Source organism: Myotis myotis, unplaced genomic scaffold, assembly GCF_014108235.1.
Source record: "Myotis myotis isolate mMyoMyo1 unplaced genomic scaffold, mMyoMyo1.p scaffold_m19_p_6, whole genome shotgun sequence".
Classification (NCBI taxonomy): domain Eukaryota; kingdom Metazoa; phylum Chordata; class Mammalia; order Chiroptera; family Vespertilionidae; genus Myotis; species Myotis myotis.
Window position 1 is genome coordinate 35,001,775 of NW_023416368.1, and position 18,699 is coordinate 35,020,473.

Sequence of the window (18,699 nt, forward strand, 5' to 3'; positions counted from 1 at the left end):
ACAAGGGAATACCCATACGACTGTCAGCTGATTTCTCAACAGAAACTTTGCAGGCCAGAAGGGAGTGGCAAGAAATATTCAAAGTGATGAATACCAAGAACCTACAACCAAGATTACTTTATCCAGCAAAGCTGTCATTCAGAATTGAAGGTCAGATAAAGAGCTTCACAGATAAGGAAAAACTAAAGGAGTTCATCACCACCAAACCAGTATTATATGAAATGCTGAAAGGTATCCTTTAAGAACAGGAAGAAGAAGAAAAAGGTAAAGATACAAATTATGAACAACAAATATGCATCTATCAACAAGTGAATCTAAGAATCAAGTGAATAAATAATCTGGTGATCATAATAGAATCAGGGACATAGAAAGGGAATGGACTGACTATTCTTGGGGGGGAAAGGGGTGTGGGAGATGCGGAAAGAGACTGGACAAAAATCGTGCACCTATGGAAGAGGACAGTGGGTGGGGAGTGAGGGCGGAGGGTGGGGCGGGAACTGGGAGGAGGGGAGTTAATGGGGGGAAAAAAAGAGGAACAAATGTAATAATCTGAACAATAAAGATTTAATTAAAAAAAAATTCTCTACTCTTTAGCTATTACCTCCTTTTCTTCTGTCCCCTGCCAGCCCTACACAAGCACTAATCTACTCTACCTCAAGATTTTCCTTTTCTGGACATTTCATATAAATGGAATTATACCATATGTGGTCTTTTGCACCTGGATTCTTTCACCTAGCAAAATGTTTTCAAGGTTCTTCCAAGTTGTAACTTGTATCAGTACTTCATTCCTTTTTATGGCCAAATAATATTTTATTGTATAATATATATCACGATTTGTATACATTCATCAGTTGAAGGACATCTGGGTTGTTTCAAGCTTTAGGCTATTATGAATAATGTTACTGTAAACATTTGGGTACAAGCTTTTGCGTGGTCATGTTTTCATTTTGCTTGTTCATATAGTAACTCTATATTTAATCATTTAAGGAACTGCCAGAATGTTTCCCAAAGCAGCTAGCTACACCGTTTTACATTCCCACTAGGCTTTCAATTTCTCCATATCCTTGACAACACTTATCTGTCTTTATTATTCTAGTCATCCTACTGAGTATGAAGTGGTATCTATCGCATTGTGGGTTTGATTTGTATTTCTCCTGATGAGAAATGATGTCAAACAACATCTTTTCATGTGCTTACTGGCCATCTGTGTATCTTTCTTGGGGAAATACATATTCAGATCCTTTGCCCATTTTTCAATTGAGTTGTCCTTTTTTTTTTTTTTTATACATATAATTTCCATTTTATTTTTTCCTAGATAACTTTTCTTTATTCCTTAAGGGCTTAGCTCCATATGTGGGCCTTGGTGGAGGTCGCGGGGCAGCACTCGCAAGTCTAAATTGGGGTGAGGGTGTTTGGTTCTTCTGGGTTTCATGAGACTGATTCCTGATTACCTTGCTGTGAATGGCATAATTCACACAGTAATGTAGTTTTACATACAGCTTGGGAAGCACATACTACTAGGCATCAAAGACATTCGCTTTGGAAATGTCCCTAACAGCTATGGCCTCTACTGTATTTTGAATGACTAACTTCTTTTAAATTTAATTAATTTTTTAAATATATTTTTGATTTCAGAGAGGAAGAGAGAGAGAGTACATCTGTGATAGAGAATCATTGATCAGCTCCCTCCTGCACACCCACAGTGGAGATCAAGCCCACCACTCGGGCATATTCCCTGACTGGGAATCGAACCATGACCTCTTGTTTCATAGGTTGATGCTCAACTGCTGAGTCATCCTGACTGAATGACGAACTTCTTAATGGCCTGGTCCTTAGGCATGTATCAGGTGCAGTTAATGCCATGAATAGGCTGCACATGCCTGTGTCCTTTTTTGGCATGACTGTTGTTCCTTCTATTCTTGGTCATCTCGGAAGTGAGGACCCAAGAGAGTTAGATTATTTGTATTTTTACCATTAAATGGTAAGAGCTCTATATATTGTAGATGTCAGTCTCATCAGATAATATGATTTGCAAATCTTTTCTCCCCATTCTGTGAGTTGTCTTGTACTTTCTTGATAGTGTCTTTTGAAGCACAAAAGTTCTTAATTTTGATGAAGTCTAATTTATCTGGTTTGTGTCTTGTGCTTTTGGTATCATGTATAAGAATTCTTTGCCAAATCTAAAGCCATTAAGATTTGGCACTACATTATCTTCTAAGAGTTTTGTAGTTTTAGCTTTTAAATTTAGATCTTTGATTTAATTTATTTTTTAAAAATTTTATCTGAAGTAAGCATCCTACTTCATTCTTTTGCATATGACTGTTCAGTTGTCCCAGTACCATTTGTTGAAAAGATTCTTCTTTCACTATTAGGTGGTCTTGGTACCCTTCTTGACTAAGTTGACCACAGATGTAGGTTTATAACTTTTTTTTAATAGCAAAACTATATTTTAGGTTTCATACCATTTAGATTTTTATTTCACAGATAATTATGTCATTAAAGGAAGATTGTGCTTATTTAATTTATTTTTTTTAAAGATATGTTTTTATTGATTTCAGAGATAGGCAGGGAGGCAGAGAGAGATATAGAAACATCAATGATGAGAGAGAATCACTGATCAGCTGCCTCCTACACACCCCCCTATTGGGGATTGAGCCCACAACCTGTGTGCTCCAACCAGGAATCGAGCTGTGATCTCCTGGTTCATAAGTTGATGTTCAACCACTTAGCCACACCAGCCGGGCAATTGTGCTTATTTTAAATAGGCATTTAGGGATGTTTATGTGATTTCAGCACTATATGGTGTACCCCAGACTTAATCTAGAAAAATGGATAATTTACACATGTGAGACAGCTATTCTGATCGTGAAAGTTGAGTTTGGAAACTCATGTTTCAATGACAGTGACATTTTGGCTTCCTTTTTACTGGTGCATCCTGAGTACTTGGTACTATGTGAGTATAGGGCATATAAATAAGTATGTGACAGTTTCTTCAAGTTGCTAATTGTAAGATTCTGGAAGCAGAGAGGGGAAGGGAGTAAAATTACATGGGAATACCATGTAGGGTGTTTTAGTCTGTAAAAGTGGTATATTTTGAGATTGTATAGGTTGTATAGCTATTTTCACCCTAGTATACAGTCTTTGGTATTACCTTTTTAAAAAGAAAAAGAAATAAACACTTTCTTAAGATCAAGAATCTTAAATTTAAATCATTTGCTTTTCCAGACCTCTAAATTAGGATATGGGTATCATGGATGCTGCTGAAAAGAAATGAATGCTAAAGAAACACTTATTAGGTTGCTTTCTGTATTAAGCTCTGGGCAAGTTCATTATTGACTACAAAATTGCTGAGGCTGATCAGGTGGAATCATTAAATTCTTTTGTGTTTCTTTTATGTATTCATACTTTTTCATTGAATTAGCTGGAATTGAATAATTTAATTTGAAGCATTTTTCACTTAACGAAACTTTTTCATATAATGTTACTATATAATTTATATCCCATTTATTATAGGAGACTCAGCAATCCAACTTTGGCCCTGGAGAACAAAGTGAGTATTTCTTTTACTTTTGGTTTTCTTGAACTTTTCCTTTCTCATGGTACAGCATATATTGCTTTAATAATTTTTTGCATATCTTATCCCAATTTTATCATCTGATGATTAGTAATGGGTTCAACTGAATCTTGATATGCTTAAAAAAATGAAGCATTATGGCTCATTGGAGATCAAAACTTTTTATTACTAAGTACTTGAACTACAAAGTTCATGAATTCAATTTGATTGGCACCTTATAAAACCAAGAGCCATTCTGTCTTTCCATTTTCTTCATGAAGATACTTGGTTCTATGATAGCAAAATTCCATAGGGTCACTGTAGCTTATAATGGCTCTTCTATTTGTATTTTTATTCATTCTTTTTGTCTGGGAATAAAGTCTGCGGTCTGCTACACAGTCCCCCTCCACCTACTTTTTCTTGGCCTCTCAGAGGAACTTGAGAGGAAGATAGCCTTAGGGCAGGGGTGGGCAACCTTTTTGTGAGTGCGTGCCAAAACCAGCGAAATCTCTGACTCAAAATTCTTCTGCGTGCCAACCCTAATTTTTTGAGAACATGTTACGCCTACTTGATATCTCTTAAAGTGTTCGTATGTGAAGAACCTTGAAGAAATAATAAAATTCATTCGAGCAACAAAAACACAGTATATGATAATGAAAAATACATTTATTTTTTAATGTATACAGGTACACTGATAGTCTGACAGAAAACTTTATGGCTCCGTTTGATATTATCAGTGGGACTTTTGCTGCTGCATCACTGATGACAGAGATTTTACATCAGGTTTATATTTCGTGACCTTCAGAGATATGCACGAGCTACTACTTTCATCCGTCAGGCTACTCCTATTACGAAACTTAACAAAATTCATCACTGAGAACAAAGATTCACAAGCGTATGTGGATGAAACCAAAACACTGGTCGGATTAGGAAGGCAGGGAGAGTTAAGGCAGAGGCATAGAAATTGCTCTTCCCCTCTCTCGTCAATCCATGTCTATGGTCTTTAAGATAACTTGTTATGTAAAATTATTTATTTATCTAAGATGCACCCACACTGAATTTATCTGAAAAATAAAAAAGTCGATATTAAGAAAAAAATTATAAACAAGATTTTAAGAGAGGGTTTCGCAGGCCAGCAAAAGTTACTGGAGTGCCATGTTTGGCACGCGTGCCAGAGGTTGCCCACCCCTGCCTTCGGGAATTCAAGCATGGTCCCAAGATCTGATGGCTGGTGATAAGGTTAGGGTAAAGTCACGAACTGTAGCACATGTCTAGGCTTCATTATATAGTTCTGTAACAAAACAAAGATTCTTTTTGTCAAGAGCAATACCTTCTTAAGTAAGATAGATTTATACTAGTCATAAGCTATTTTGGGAGCTAAAAATATGGAACTTTTGATACTTATTGTGTTATCTTTAGTGATCTTAAAGTCAAAACTAGAAGAATATCCCTTTTAATGTTAACAAAGTTTATGTATCTATTTCTTCAGTGTTAAAGCTGTAGTTATAGGAAAAAGGGACCTGACATTGTGATTATATAGAAAATAGAGCAGAGAATTTACATTTTCTCTCTTAAAATCTTTTAAGAATATCTCATTCTTAGTTCTACCCCCAACCCCCATTGTCTCTCCCCAAAGCTAACTATTGGCAAATGGGATCATAAGCTGCACCTACTCTTTATCATCTGTGTTGTTCACTTAATTTATTTTAGAGCTGTTTTTGTATCAGTATAAAGCTCTAGTTCATTCTTTTTAGCATTAAAATTGTGTTTATATTGTATGAAAGTACCATAATTTGTTTAACTAGTCCCTTCTTGAGGGACATTTGTTTCCAGATTTTGCTGTTACAAACTATACTGTAATAAACATCCATGTATGTGTTTATGTTTATGTATTCCTCCAGATATACGTGCAAGGTAAATTTCTTTTATCATAATTGCTAAGTCAGTGGATATGTGCATTTAACAGTATTGATTAGATAATATTACCAGATTACCCTCCAAAAAGATTGCATGAGTTTATAGTTCTACCAACAGCATATGAGCATGCCTATTTCCACTAGTATCTCATATTATTGGACTTTAAAGTGTTACAAATTTGATGAATGAAGAATTATATCTTGTTATTTTGATTTATATTTCCTTGAGGGTATTTTGATACTTTATAATCTAAATAGCCCTAGTTCAGTTGCTGATTTTTGCCTTCTTTTTATTCTAGAAAGATATAATCCTTCTTCTAAAACCTCAAATGGGCATCAGTCTAAATCGTAAGTTTATTGCTTAATAAGTTTAATGTTTGTCTTTTTTGCTAAACGTCTGCATGTAGTATCTGGATATTTAGAACAATACTTAGAAATATGTACTTAATCTTTTAAGGCAGGGTTTGGCAAACTTTTATGTAAAGGGCCAGAGAGTGAAATATTTAGGCATTTAGGTTTTAAGGTCCAGATGGTCTCCATGTCAGCTATTCAACTCTGCCATCATAGCATGAAAGTTGCCACAGATCATGGGTGTTTATGAACATAGTCCATGGCTGCATTCTATAAACCTTTCTTTATAAACAGGTGGTGGTCTGGATTTGGTTTGTGGGCCATAGTTTGCTTACCTCTGCTCTAATCACCTCTGAGATTACAGATTTTATTTCCATCTCTTAGGCATATGTGTATTGTGCTGAGTGTGTGCTGATAATTTGTTTTTAATAAAGAAGACATTAAAAAAGACAGGATTCTTCTTAGTAGGCCCTCCATTTAACCTCTAAATGTAGAATATTAAAACAACGTAGTTTGAACTGTTAAGTTTCCCTACTTTCATTTTGTAGGCAGAACCTGGAGAAAACATCAAAATTTAATAGGGTAGTGTATTAGGTGATAATAAATTCCAGAATGAACTCCTCCAATAGACGCAGATAGTAGCGGGGTGAGGGCATGTGCTGGGGGATGGGAGTGGCTGGGTAGAGGTCAATGGGGGGGAAAGGTGACTTACGTACTACTTTAAACAATAAAGAATTTAAATTGAAAAAAATGAATTCCTGAGACTACAAGTCATTTGTGTGAATAAAAAAAAGTTCTAAAGAAACTTTGGCCAGAAATAGTGTCAGCTCTATGCCATAACCACAATTTATATTAATAATCTCAGCCTCTTCAGATGACCATGATGAGACTTGAGTGAGAATGAAAATATATGAATGCAACAAGTCCCACCTCACTGCTGAAGAATTCAAATTATATTCCTATTTATCATACCTTTTTATATGCAAAGAACTAATGGGGGCTTACCATATATGTGCATGTCACTTTGGGTTACTGAGGGAAAAGCAAGCGTGACCTTGAGTAGTCTGGTAAAAACTATGACATATTCACATGTGAATAGGTTCATTGAGCTGCATTATTAAATTATAAAAGGCTGAGGAGAATTCAAAGTAAGTTATTTGCTTAGAGGAAATCAGTCATAGAAATGCACTAAGCCCTTGTCCAAAAGAAAACTTTTTTTCTGTCCCATTTAATTGGGCCAGTCTTAAAACACTTAATTCTATTATCATCTGCTAACTTTGTTTCTATTTTTTTATGTGATAATCAGAATTTGGGGTCAGATTTAGAAACTCAGGTTAAGCTTTGAGGGGAAAGTGTAAGTAGTTATTAGAGTAAAAAATTTTTCTCCCACTGATTGGAGACTGCCATAAAATTTTAAGAAAAGTAATGGAACTACTAGTAATGAAAAATTAAAACTTTTTTCCAGTTGTAGTTCTCCCTAATCTTTGTATTAATTTTTCCTCTTCTGTAAAAAGACAAGGAGTTTTCTCACGTTTTAATTTTTTTTTAATATATTGATTTCAGAGAGGAAGAGAGAGGGAGAGAGATAGAAACATCAATGATGAGAATCATAGATCAGCTAACTATTGCACACCTCACACTAGGGATCAAGCCTGCAACCCGGTCATGTGCCCTGACTGGGAATCAAACCGTGACCTGGTTCATAGGTCAATGCTCAACCACTGAATTATGCCAACTGGGCTCAGATTTTAATTTTGATGTTATGGCCTTAAGAAAAAATATGTCTGTTTGTTTTCTAAATTTATTTGAATTTTGATCAAGGAAGATTTGGAACCTAGAGTTTATTTTTAACATATACATGGTCATTTTTATGGTATAGCCAAGTTTCTTACCCATAATCGTTACTTCTTATACAGGACACTCATCTTTCATAGTGAAGCATTTATGAACTAGAACTTTGACTTTTGTGTTCTGGTTTACACAATTACCCAATTGTACAAATCTCTTTATGGAACATTATGGACAATGAAAGAGAATTGCTGGTGCTTCTATTTTATCTTCCTTCTTTTTAGTAGCTATATCTCTCTAGTGGACTGTTGGGTATGAATATGATAATTTGTTTTAATAAATAATGTGTGTGTGTATATGCAATTAGAGAAAAATTAGAGTCAACAAAAGTGAGTATAAGAGTTTCTAGAAGGTGGCTTTGATTTAATTAGAAAAGAAAAATGAATATATTACTTTTGGAAAAGTTGGAGTTTCTGAAATTTTAAATTACTTATTTCTCAATTATTACTCTGAATATGAACCAAACCAGAAAGAATAAGACTTACTGATTCTTTTCTTTGTTTTTCAATTGACTATTTGGCTACCACAGTGATTATTTGTAGAATTCTTAGTAGATATTTAATACTCTGGTATGCCATGATAAACTGTTCAAAAAATAATAACCCTCTTGCCTTTTCCCTTTAGTATGTTAAAAGATGACTTAAAGCTAAGCAGCAGTGAAGACAGTGATGGGGAACAGGTGTGTCTACTACTACATGATTTTGCCAGTCTCATACAGTATTTGTTTTCATTGTTTTTTTTAATAAGAATTCTAATTTAAGAATACATTCTGCTTTCTAACCTTGGAATGTTATACTTTTCTGCTCTGTCTTTACACCTCCATTAAAAAAATTTTGTTGCTGTTTAATTCTCTCCCAAGGATATATTTTTAATAATTTTAGAGGGAGAAACATCCATCCATTGCCTTCCCATACGCTCCCCAACCTGGGATCAAACCTGAAACCTAGGCATGTGCTCTGACCAGGAATCAAATCTGAAACCTTTTGGTGTGTGAGACCACATTCCAACAAACGGAACCACCCGGCCAGGGCAAAAACTTGGCTTTTTCTTAATACTTATCAGGGATCAGAACATACTCATGAAGCATGAGATTGCTGATCAGAACTGTTAACAAAGCTTTTCCTCTTATCCTGGTACAGTGGGGCCTTGACTTACGAGTTTAATTGAGTTTAATTTGTTCCGAGACTGAGCTCGTTAAAGAGCTCGTTAAATCAAATTACTCTGTCAACTCAATGCAAAAAATCAGCAGAGAGACAGCTGGTATCTCAAAAAACTCCTTAGTCGGGACACTCGTAAGTCAAGGACCCACTGTAATTAGTTATTCTTTAACTTAAAACAGTATGTTGTGTTAAGTAAACATTGATGCATACATTAGAGCAACCAGTTTTTTTTTATGAAACGTTCAGATATTGTTCATATTAAGTAGATGGAGTGCCATTTTTTTCATTCATGGATTTCTTCTCATGTTTTAATTTTAGGATTGTGACAAGACAATGCCAAGGAGTACACCAGGAAGGTAGGCATTCTTTTATTTCTTAAAATTGGTTGTCAGATTTGAATGTTTTCCTGTTGTCATTGTAAAAAGGAAAAGAAATGTTTGGTCATTTATGTGTTTTATCTCTTTTAGTAACTCTGAACCTTCACACCATAATAGTGAAGGAGCAGATAACTCCAGGGATGATTCTAGCAGCCACAGTGGATCTGAAAGCAGCTCTGGATCTGACTCAGAGAGTGAAAGTAGTTCCAGTGACAGTGAGGCAAATGAGCCATCTCAGAGTGCATCTCCTGAGGTGAGAGGGAGGCAGGGGTATTTTCCATAGGCCCTCTCAAAGCCCCTGGTGATGCCTGTTGAAACCTGACTCAAATATAAAAGGTGACGGAAAGTAGGTTACATATTTTGACAAAAAGAAATTGAACTATCTTGTAGGAAAACTAGGTACTTCATTTTTCTTTTTATTTGAACAAACATTTGGTCTAGTTAGGAACTACTTGAGGTCATATTTCAGGTCATGAAAATATTGGATTTTTTTGGTTTGGTCTTTATTTTTGTGTCTTAACATGTTAATTTATGTTATTGTAGTCATTGTAGATAAAAAGACTCTTATAGTATAATTTTATTGTAGGTTGATATAATGTGATTAAAAATCTCTGTTGGTACCTACATCATTTGTTTACTTTCTGGTTACTATATGATCTTTTAAAATTTTGCCTTTAAAGATGGATTCCTGATAGGAATACTTAATAATTCAGCTTATATCTTCTCATTCAAGTATTTAGGTGTGATAGGCAATATTCAGCCCTATACCTTGGTTCACACAGAACTATGAAAAAACAAATAACCTTTGAGGCATTAGGCATTGTGTTTTTCCTCTTCCTGAGATTGTAAAGGAGGGAGAAAGCTTCAGTGTAGAAAAAAAGCATACTTATTTCTCTGTTTTTCAGCCTGAACCACCACCAACAAACAAATGGCAACTTGATAACTGGTTGAATAAAGTGAACCCACATAAAGTGTCACCAGCTTCTTCTGTGGACAGTAATATCCCATCATCTCAAGGCTATAAAAAGGAAGGCCGAGAACAGGGCACTGGGAATAGCTACACTGACCCAGGTGGGTCTAAAGAAACAAGTTCTGCTACTCCTGGACGAGACTCTAAAACTGCTCAAAAGGGATCAGAAAGTGGGCGTGGGAGGCAGAAGTCTCCTGCACAGAGTGACAGTACAACACAGAGGAGAACTGTAGGCAAAAAACAACCCAAAAAGACCGAGAAGACAGCTGCTGAAGAGCCCCGAGGAGGCTTGAAGATAGAAAGTGAAACTCCCGTAGACATGGCTACCAGCATGCCCTCCAGCAGACACAAAGCAGCCACCAAAGGCTCAAGGAAACCCAACATAAAAAAGGAGTCCAAATCTTCCCCTCGCCCTTCAGCAGAGAAAAAGAAATACAAGTCAACAAGTAAATCTTCCCAGAAGTCAAGGGAAATCATAGAAACAGATACCTCATCCTCAGATTCAGATGAAAGCGAGAGCCTTCCTCCTTCCTCACAAACTCCTAAGTACCCTGAGAGTAATAGGACTCCCGTTAAACCTTCCTCAGTGGAGGAAGAAGATAGCTTTTTTCGGCAACGAATGTTCTCTCCTATGGAAGAGAAGGAACTTCTTTCACCCCTCAGTGAGCCTGATGATAGGTATCCACTTATTGTGAAGATTGACCTGAATCTCTTGACTAGAATACCAGGAAAGCCTTACAAAGAAACAGAGCCACCGAAGGGGGAAAAGAAAAATGTGCCAGAGAAGCACACAAGAGAGGCTCAGAAACAAGCCTCAGAAAAAGTTTCCAATAAAGGCAAGAGGAAACATAAGGTTTGTAAAGAGTTTTGTTGTTTTTATTTTTCAACATCAAAATCTGAAATGCAGTGGAAATCTCAGCCAAAAATAACTAGTTGAGTCATAGCTATGAGAGAAATAGAGGTTAACCCAAGGCCCAGTTGTGGCTTCAGATAGAACAGTCTTCTAAAGACCACTGTACCTCTGCCTGTCTCCTTTTGTAAAGCAGCATAGTTTCTAATTAGGTCAGAAATGAGCCAGTGCTTCTGTCCAGAGAGTGTGCTGGACAGTGTAGAGGTGAGAGAGAAGCAGAGATTGTAAACGCCTTCACAGGGTCCTTCAGATTTTGGTTTGAAATGTCTTTAGTTGGGATATGTATTCTCGAGGTTGTCACACTTCTCTTTTATACGCAAACTAAGTTGCATCTTTTAAATTACTAATTCCAGCTAAAAAATTGTCTCACCGATTTTGACACATCCTTAAGAATTTCACCAATCCATTGTACATAACTCTGCCCAGCTCTTTTCTCTTTTCAAACACCCATATCTGCAAGTTCAGAACTAAAACTTCTGCTGGCACATAGCTCTCTAAATACTTCCAAGATAATTTGGATTTAGAAATGAAGCTTGGTGTATATATTTAAGGTCAGCTTTTTTTAGACCCAGGAAATGTGAAAGCTCACAATGTCTATGATTGGAGGATAATAGATATATAATAGATATATAATGGGAGGATAATCTATAATAATAAAAGCACAATATGCTAATTAGACTGGATGTCCTTCCAGACGAAGTCGGTGCTGGGAGGGAAGCCTGGGTCCCAGGTGCCAGAGGGAAGCCAGTGCCCACAGCCAGGGAAAAAAGGCCTACTGTTGCACAAATTTCGTGCATCGGGCCTCTAGTAGACATATAATAGACATATAGAGAGTTGAACAACTTACATATTTAATGGAGGTTCTTTGAGAAAAACAGCCTAATCTTTTCAGTTCTTGTGAGGAATTTTTCAGTTCTAGTTAGGAATTTTTAGAGGAAAGTAAATTTTAATAATCTGTTTTGAAGAATAGTGTAATTTCCTGAACATAGATGTGAATCCTATCTAATAATAGACAAACATGGTAATTAACCGTTCCTCCGACATGCTTCCCATTGGCTAATCGGGGCAATATGCAAAATAACTGCCAACCAAGATGGCGGCCGGCAGCCACATAGCTGAAGCGAACAGGAGGCTTGCTTGCTCCAGTGATGGAGGAAGCCAAGGTTCCCCGCCTGCCACCGCCCAGCTCTGAGCTGCACTCTAAGCAACTATGTTGCAATTATAGAAGCTAAACAATCCCCAGAAACCTGCTTTCAGCCAGCCGGGCCTCAGAGCTTGAGTTGCAACAGTGTTTCAATTATAGAAGCTAAACAAAGCCCAGATACCTGCTTTCAGCAGCTGAGGTCTCAGAGCTGGAGCTGAGCCTCAGAGCTAAAGCCGGCTCTCAGCTCCAGTGACAGCCATAGAAGGTAAATAAATCCCAGAATAAAAAAGAAAAAGAGAGGTTGGGAGCTTCAGTCACCCGCCAGCCTGAAAACTGCCCTCAGCCCCTCACCCAGACTGGCCAGGCACCTCAGTGGGGACCCCCACCCTGAAGGGGGTGTGACCAGCTGCAAACAGCCATCATCCCCCCTCATCCAGGCTGGCCAGGCACCCAAGCGGGACCCCCACCCTGATCCAGGACACCCTTCAGGGCAAACCAGCCGGCCCCCACCCATGCACCAGGCCTCTATCCTATATAGTAAAAGGGTAATATGCAAACTGACCCTAACAGCAGAAAGACTGGGAATGACTGGTCACTATGACACACACTGACCACCAGGGGGCAGACGCTGAATGCAGGAGCTGCCCTCTGGTGGTCAGGGCGAGCTCACATGGGAGGAGCTCTGCTCAGCCACAGCCAGGCTGATGGCTGCCAGTACAGTGGTGGTGGTGGGAGCCCCTCCTGCCTCCTCAGCAGCGCTAAGGATGTCCGACGGCAGTTTAGGCCTGCTCCCCGCTGGCAAGTGGACATCCCCTGAGGGCTTCCGGGCTGCCGGAGGGATGTCTGATTGCCATCTTAGGCCCAATCCCCTGGGGAGCAGGCCTAAGCCAGCAGGTGGTCATCCCCTGAGGGGTCCCAGACTGTGAGAGGGCAAGGCCGGGTTGAGGGACTCCCCCTCCCCCCCGAGTACACAAATTTTTGTGCATCGGGCCTCTAGTATGATTATAAAAGACTGAAAGCGTGAACAGGTGAACAGATAGGTACCAGATGGTCTCAGAACAATACTCCATTCGCACTTGACTTTGAGAATTTCATGTAGGAGGATAGGAAGAATACAGCGTTTTCTTTTTTTCTCCCGTATCCAACATTCAATTTTTAATTTTTTAAAATAATTTTATATTTTTTTAAATTTTATTTTATTGTTTAAAGTATTACAAATAGTAGTACGTATGTCTCCTTTTTCCCCCCCATTGAACTTCCCCTGGCCTCCCCTACCCCCTGCATTTTCTTAAAATGAAGTGAGTTAGAGATTTTTATTTTTTTTTCTAAAAACCACAGTACTATGTGCATGATGAGATATATTTGGACAAATTAGAATAATACTTGTGTCTCCTTTTTTTGTATCTTCATAAGGTGAAGATATTTTAAAATTTGAATTTCTAGAAAACTTGAATTTCAGTACTACGGTATAGCTAATGATTTCCCTTATTGTAGTGTAGGGAAGCTTTATTCAACTAGTAAGCTGTTTAGGGCTACTGGCCTCTATAGTCCATAGCCTTGAATTGTTAGATATGATTATGGGTTTAATTCATAGAATTACATGAAATAAGAGCTTGTATATGATAGGCTTTACTTTTTAGAAAGCTAATATATTGAATAAAAATATGGTCCTTTTATGCTTAGCACATAATACATGTTCTTTATAAGATTTTCAAATGTTTAAAATATAGTAGAGAAAATGAAGGTCCTTTTTATTCTTTTTTAAAATATGTTTTTATTGATTTTAGAGAGAGAAAAAGGAGAAGGGAGAGAGAGAAAGAGGGAGAGTAACATCCATCAGTTGCTTCCCATATGCATGCTGACGGGACTGAACTCAAAACCTGAGTATGTGCCCAGATAAGGAATTGGATGAACTGGAAACCTTTTGGTGTATGGGAGGACACTCAGTCAACTGAGCCACATCAGCCTTTTTTACTCTTTTGCTTAAAGCTGTATTATTTACAAGAAAATACCCCCTTCCTCTAAAGGAGTATCCCATATCTCCTCCCCTCCCTTAAATCTCACTTTTACATATTCCTCCCAAGTTTTCTATATCAATACTTGTAAGTCAGCCCTGGCCACTGTGGCTCAGGGTGTTGTCCTGTGTACCAAAGGGTTGCTGGTTCGATTCCAGGTCAGGGCACATGCCCCGGTTGTGGGCTTGATCCCCAGTAGGGCTGTGGAGAAGGCAGCCAATCAGTTATTATTATTATTATTCTCTCTCATCATTGATGTTTCTAGCTCACCCTTTCTCCCCCTTCCTCTCTCAAATCAATAAAAATATATTTAAAAATAAATAAAAATAAAATAAAAATGTTATGCTAAGGGAGCCAGATACAAAATGGCACCGGTATATGGTTTCATTTATATGAACTGTCTAGAATATGCAAATTCATAAAGACAAAATGTATAGATAAATGATTGCTAGTGTCTGGAGGTGGAGACAATAGGGAGTGACTACTAATGGGTATAGGGTGACTTTTTTAAGATGATGAAAATGGTCTAAAATTGGTTGTTGTCCTGGTTGTACAACTCTGTGAATATAATAAAAGCCATTGAACTGTGTCCTTTCAAAGATTGAATTTTATGGTATGTGAATTATATCTTAATTTTAATTTCACACACCCTCCCCCCACCCCAAAAGACTACAGGAAATTTGTTTTAATATTTGGGCTCTGTTTATCTAAAATAGGAGACTTCTACTCAGCCTTAAAACCTTCTTCACTAAGCATTGTTTAAATGAATTCTTTTATTTCACATTTGTCCTCTTACTGAAGTTTTTCAGGGATAAACTGTTTGGGGATGACTGGTTCTGGAATTTATAAAGTTCAAACCTAGCAACTCTTTCTGTTTTCATCCAGAATGAAGATGATAACCGAGCCAATGACAGCAAGAAACCCAAAACAGAGGAAAAGAACTTAGCAGGCCACAAGCCACCCAGCAACAGAGAGTATGTACCTAAAACATGTTACATGTGTGTTACTATATGTTTGTAATTTTCTGTTGGGCTTCCTAACATTATCTTAGAATGTTCCTTTTAGCAAGTATATATCATATACATGTATACACATAACATACACCAAATAGTGGGGGCTTTTGCTTTTAGCTAACAGGGTTGGAAAGCATTTAAGGTTTAGTCCCTTTTTTCTCTGCTTTTGTTTTGGTGGAGTTAGGGGTGAGTACAGTAAGAAAATAAAGCTTTACAACTTTCTGGCTAGATAAGTTTATCTGTAACTTGCAAGAGACTAATTGCTAATTTATGAGCATTAATATCTTCATTCACCATCATCTTTTTGTTGTTATTCAACTAGTATTTATGAATACTTGTTGTGTGGCAGGCCAAGGGTTAGGCATTGGTGTATAACCATGGCAGGGGAAAGCCTGACAAGATGCACGCAATTATGAACTTTACAGATTTGTTTTGCAAAAACCATATGTCCTAGTTATATCATAGGTAACAGCAAATTTGTCTTGAAAGCAAAGAGAGATGAAAAAACTCCATTGCCCCTATGACTGTGTGGAGAAATGAGGGCATTTGTTTGGTTTGGCAGGTCATCTAAACAGAGTGTGGCAAAAGAAAAAGATCTGTTGCCTTCTCCTGCTGGGCCTGTTCCTTCAAAAGATCCAAAAACGGAGCATGGCTCTCGGAAGAGGACCATTAGTCAGTCTTCTTCCTTAAAGTCAAGTAATAACAGCAACAAGGAGAATAGTGGCAGCAGCAAAAACAGTTCCTCCACGTCAAAACAGAAGAAAACTGAAGGGAAGACTTCCAGTAGCTCTAAGGAGGCCAAGGTAAGAAACTGGGGGCCTTAGTCTTGAAAATCAATTTCATTGCCATGTGACTTCTCCAAGGTGACGCTGTACTTTGAAAATTTTGTAAACATCTCATTAAATTTCTAAATCTGTGCATTTTTAATCTTAAAATGTCATGTTCTTGATAATAAACTAATGCAGTGATCTAAGACCATGAAAGCAGCAAGTTAGCTGGCTACATGCCTAGTAATTAAGATAGAAAACCATAATTGGAAGAGTTGGTTATGGGAGAACAGTTGATTATGATTGAATTATAAATAGTTCCAATTGCTTCTCTATGGTTTGAAATTGGCTTCAGATTTTTTTTTTTTCTATTGATTTTTTTTTTTACAGAGAGGAAGGGAGAGGGATAGAGAGTTAGAAACATCGATGAGAGAGAAACATCGATCAACTGCCTCCTGCACACCTCCTACTGGAAATGTGCCTGCAACCAAGGTACATGCCCTTGACCGGAATCGAACCTGGGACCTTTCAGTCTGCAGGCTGATGCTCTATCCACTGAGCCAAACCAGTTAGGGCCAGATTTTTAAAAATTGGATTTCATAAGCAAGTCATATTACATAAAATGACAAAGCAACCATTTGGCTTTGATTTGTGAAGAAGAAAAACATTCTTTGAGCTAACACTGGAATTATTTCTAAATCCTGATCGTATGTAGGGGACTATTCTTAATGTATGTGGATGGAAATTAGTGCAGTTTTGAAAAAGCTTCTTTGATCTATCACCCTCAATGCAATAAATAAAAATCTTTATTTGCATTGCTTTCTAAATTGTTCTGATCCAGGAGCAAACTCTATGACAAAATTAAGAAAATACCTATATTTTTAAGAATATAATTCACTGGATTATTTGTAACTTAAGTAGCAAAGGTTTGAGAGTTGAAAATTAGATGAAAGCAGTTAGTCCTATTCACTAAATGTAGTAATTAAGTCTTTTAAATTGAGGTAATTTTAATTGTGAACAAAGTGTCTCAAATGGAAATTTACAGACATCTCTAGCTGGACACCTTTCTGTAGTAGTTTAGAGTTGGTCCTAGTATCCTCTGGAACTTGAGTGTCCTGTTGGCTTCCTTCACCGCTCTAGATCTCTACTAACCTGCTTTTTGGCTCTTTCTCTGTTTTCTTCTCCTTTAATTGTAGGATTTGAGGCCTATATGCTTATTTCGTGAAAACTATTATCTTTTATTTTTTTATTTTTAAGCACTTACTCAATAGCTTGCCTGCTCATTTGGCTTCTGTTAATCTCATAGGTAAAACTCACTGCCTGTATCTCTTCCTTATTGGTTCATTAGCTTCTTGAAAGCAGGGATTTGTATCTTATTTGTTTTGTGTTTTATCCAGTGTTGAACTTACTGGGTAATCAAGAAATATTTGTTGGATCAAATGGGGATATTTGGTACTCTGTTGTTATCGACAAACTATAAAATAGAGGCTCTGATCACTTTAATTTTAAGATCTTATGGCATTTGTTAAAATTACTGTTGGTCTTGGCAATTTCCAGTTTAAACAATTACGTATAGATTTATGAAAGGAAAATCTTTAATTTAGTTAGAAAACATGCTATTTCTTATATCAACTAAAGAAAAATTAATATGACAGACCAAGATTTCATATAATTTTTATTTTGTTTTTTTCTAGATTTTTTTGCTCATATCAAATTTTTTAAATGACAAATAGCTATTCAATTGTGTCTCCTTATGTTTTTAATATCTGTAACATCCCTACTTATGTTCCTCTCATGCTCTTAATATTAGCTGTGTGCCATCTCTCTTTTTCCCTTGATCAGTCTCATCAGAAGCTTATCAATTTTACTTGTCTTTTCAAAAAATAGCCTTTGTTTTTGTTGATGCTCTGTAATTTATTTTGTTTTCTATTTCATTAATTTATACTCTTTTTTAAAAAATGTTTTTTAATTGATTTTAGAGAGAGAGGAAGGGAGAGGGAAAGAGAGATAGAAACTGATGAGAGAGAAACATTAATTGATTGCCTCTCGCAGGCCCCCGGGGCTATTGGGAATGGAGACTGCAATCCAGGCATGTGCCCTGACCAGAAATCAAACTGGGGACTTCTTGGCTCATGGGTCGATGCTCAACCACTGAGTCACACCATACTCTTATCTATATAATTTCCTTTTTTATTCTTTTTGTTTGTTTTATTATTCTTTTTACTAACTTTTAGAGATGAATATTTCATTAATTTTAAATTAATTTTAAGCCCCCCCCAATATGAGCAGTTAGACTATATATTTCCTTTTAAATACTGCTTTAGCTGCATTGCACAAGTTTTGGTATATAATGTTTTTATAACATAATTTAAAATGTTTTATAATTTCCATTGTGATTTCATCTTAGATCAAAGAGTTACTTAAAAGTACATTACTCAATTTCCAAACATACAGAGATTTTCTAGTTATCCTTTGTTTAGTCCTTCTACCTTAATTGCATTGGAACTGGAGAGTGATCTGCAGGGTAGCAGTCTTAAAATTTGTTAAGATTTGCTTTATATTTCTAAAGTACATGGAAGATTTTTCTAATATTAAATATTTGCTTAACCCTTTGAGTGCCAACCAGTATCCTAGGAACTATGCTAAAATTGCCAAGGCATTTTTGCTGATTTTAC

At 36.9% G+C, this 18,699-nt stretch overlaps 1 protein-coding gene across 2 annotated transcripts in view; it reads left to right on the top strand.

Moving 5' to 3' along the window:
* AFF4 (AF4/FMR2 family member 4) overlaps positions 1 to 18,699 on the top strand; it is a 94,226-nt gene that overhangs the window by 55,358 nt on the left and 20,169 nt on the right. For both annotated transcript variants that reach the window (XM_036313707.1, XM_036313706.1), the window contains 8 exons: positions 3,514 to 3,550; positions 5,769 to 5,817; positions 8,293 to 8,347; positions 9,147 to 9,184; positions 9,296 to 9,458; positions 10,111 to 11,028; positions 15,130 to 15,218; positions 15,820 to 16,060. In XM_036313707.1, the coding sequence (XP_036169600.1) occupies positions 3,514 to 3,550; positions 5,769 to 5,817; positions 8,293 to 8,347; positions 9,147 to 9,184; positions 9,296 to 9,458; positions 10,111 to 11,028; positions 15,130 to 15,218; positions 15,820 to 16,060 (1,590 nt within the window). The remainder of the gene's footprint in view (positions 1 to 3,513; positions 3,551 to 5,768; positions 5,818 to 8,292; positions 8,348 to 9,146; positions 9,185 to 9,295; positions 9,459 to 10,110; positions 11,029 to 15,129; positions 15,219 to 15,819; positions 16,061 to 18,699) is intronic.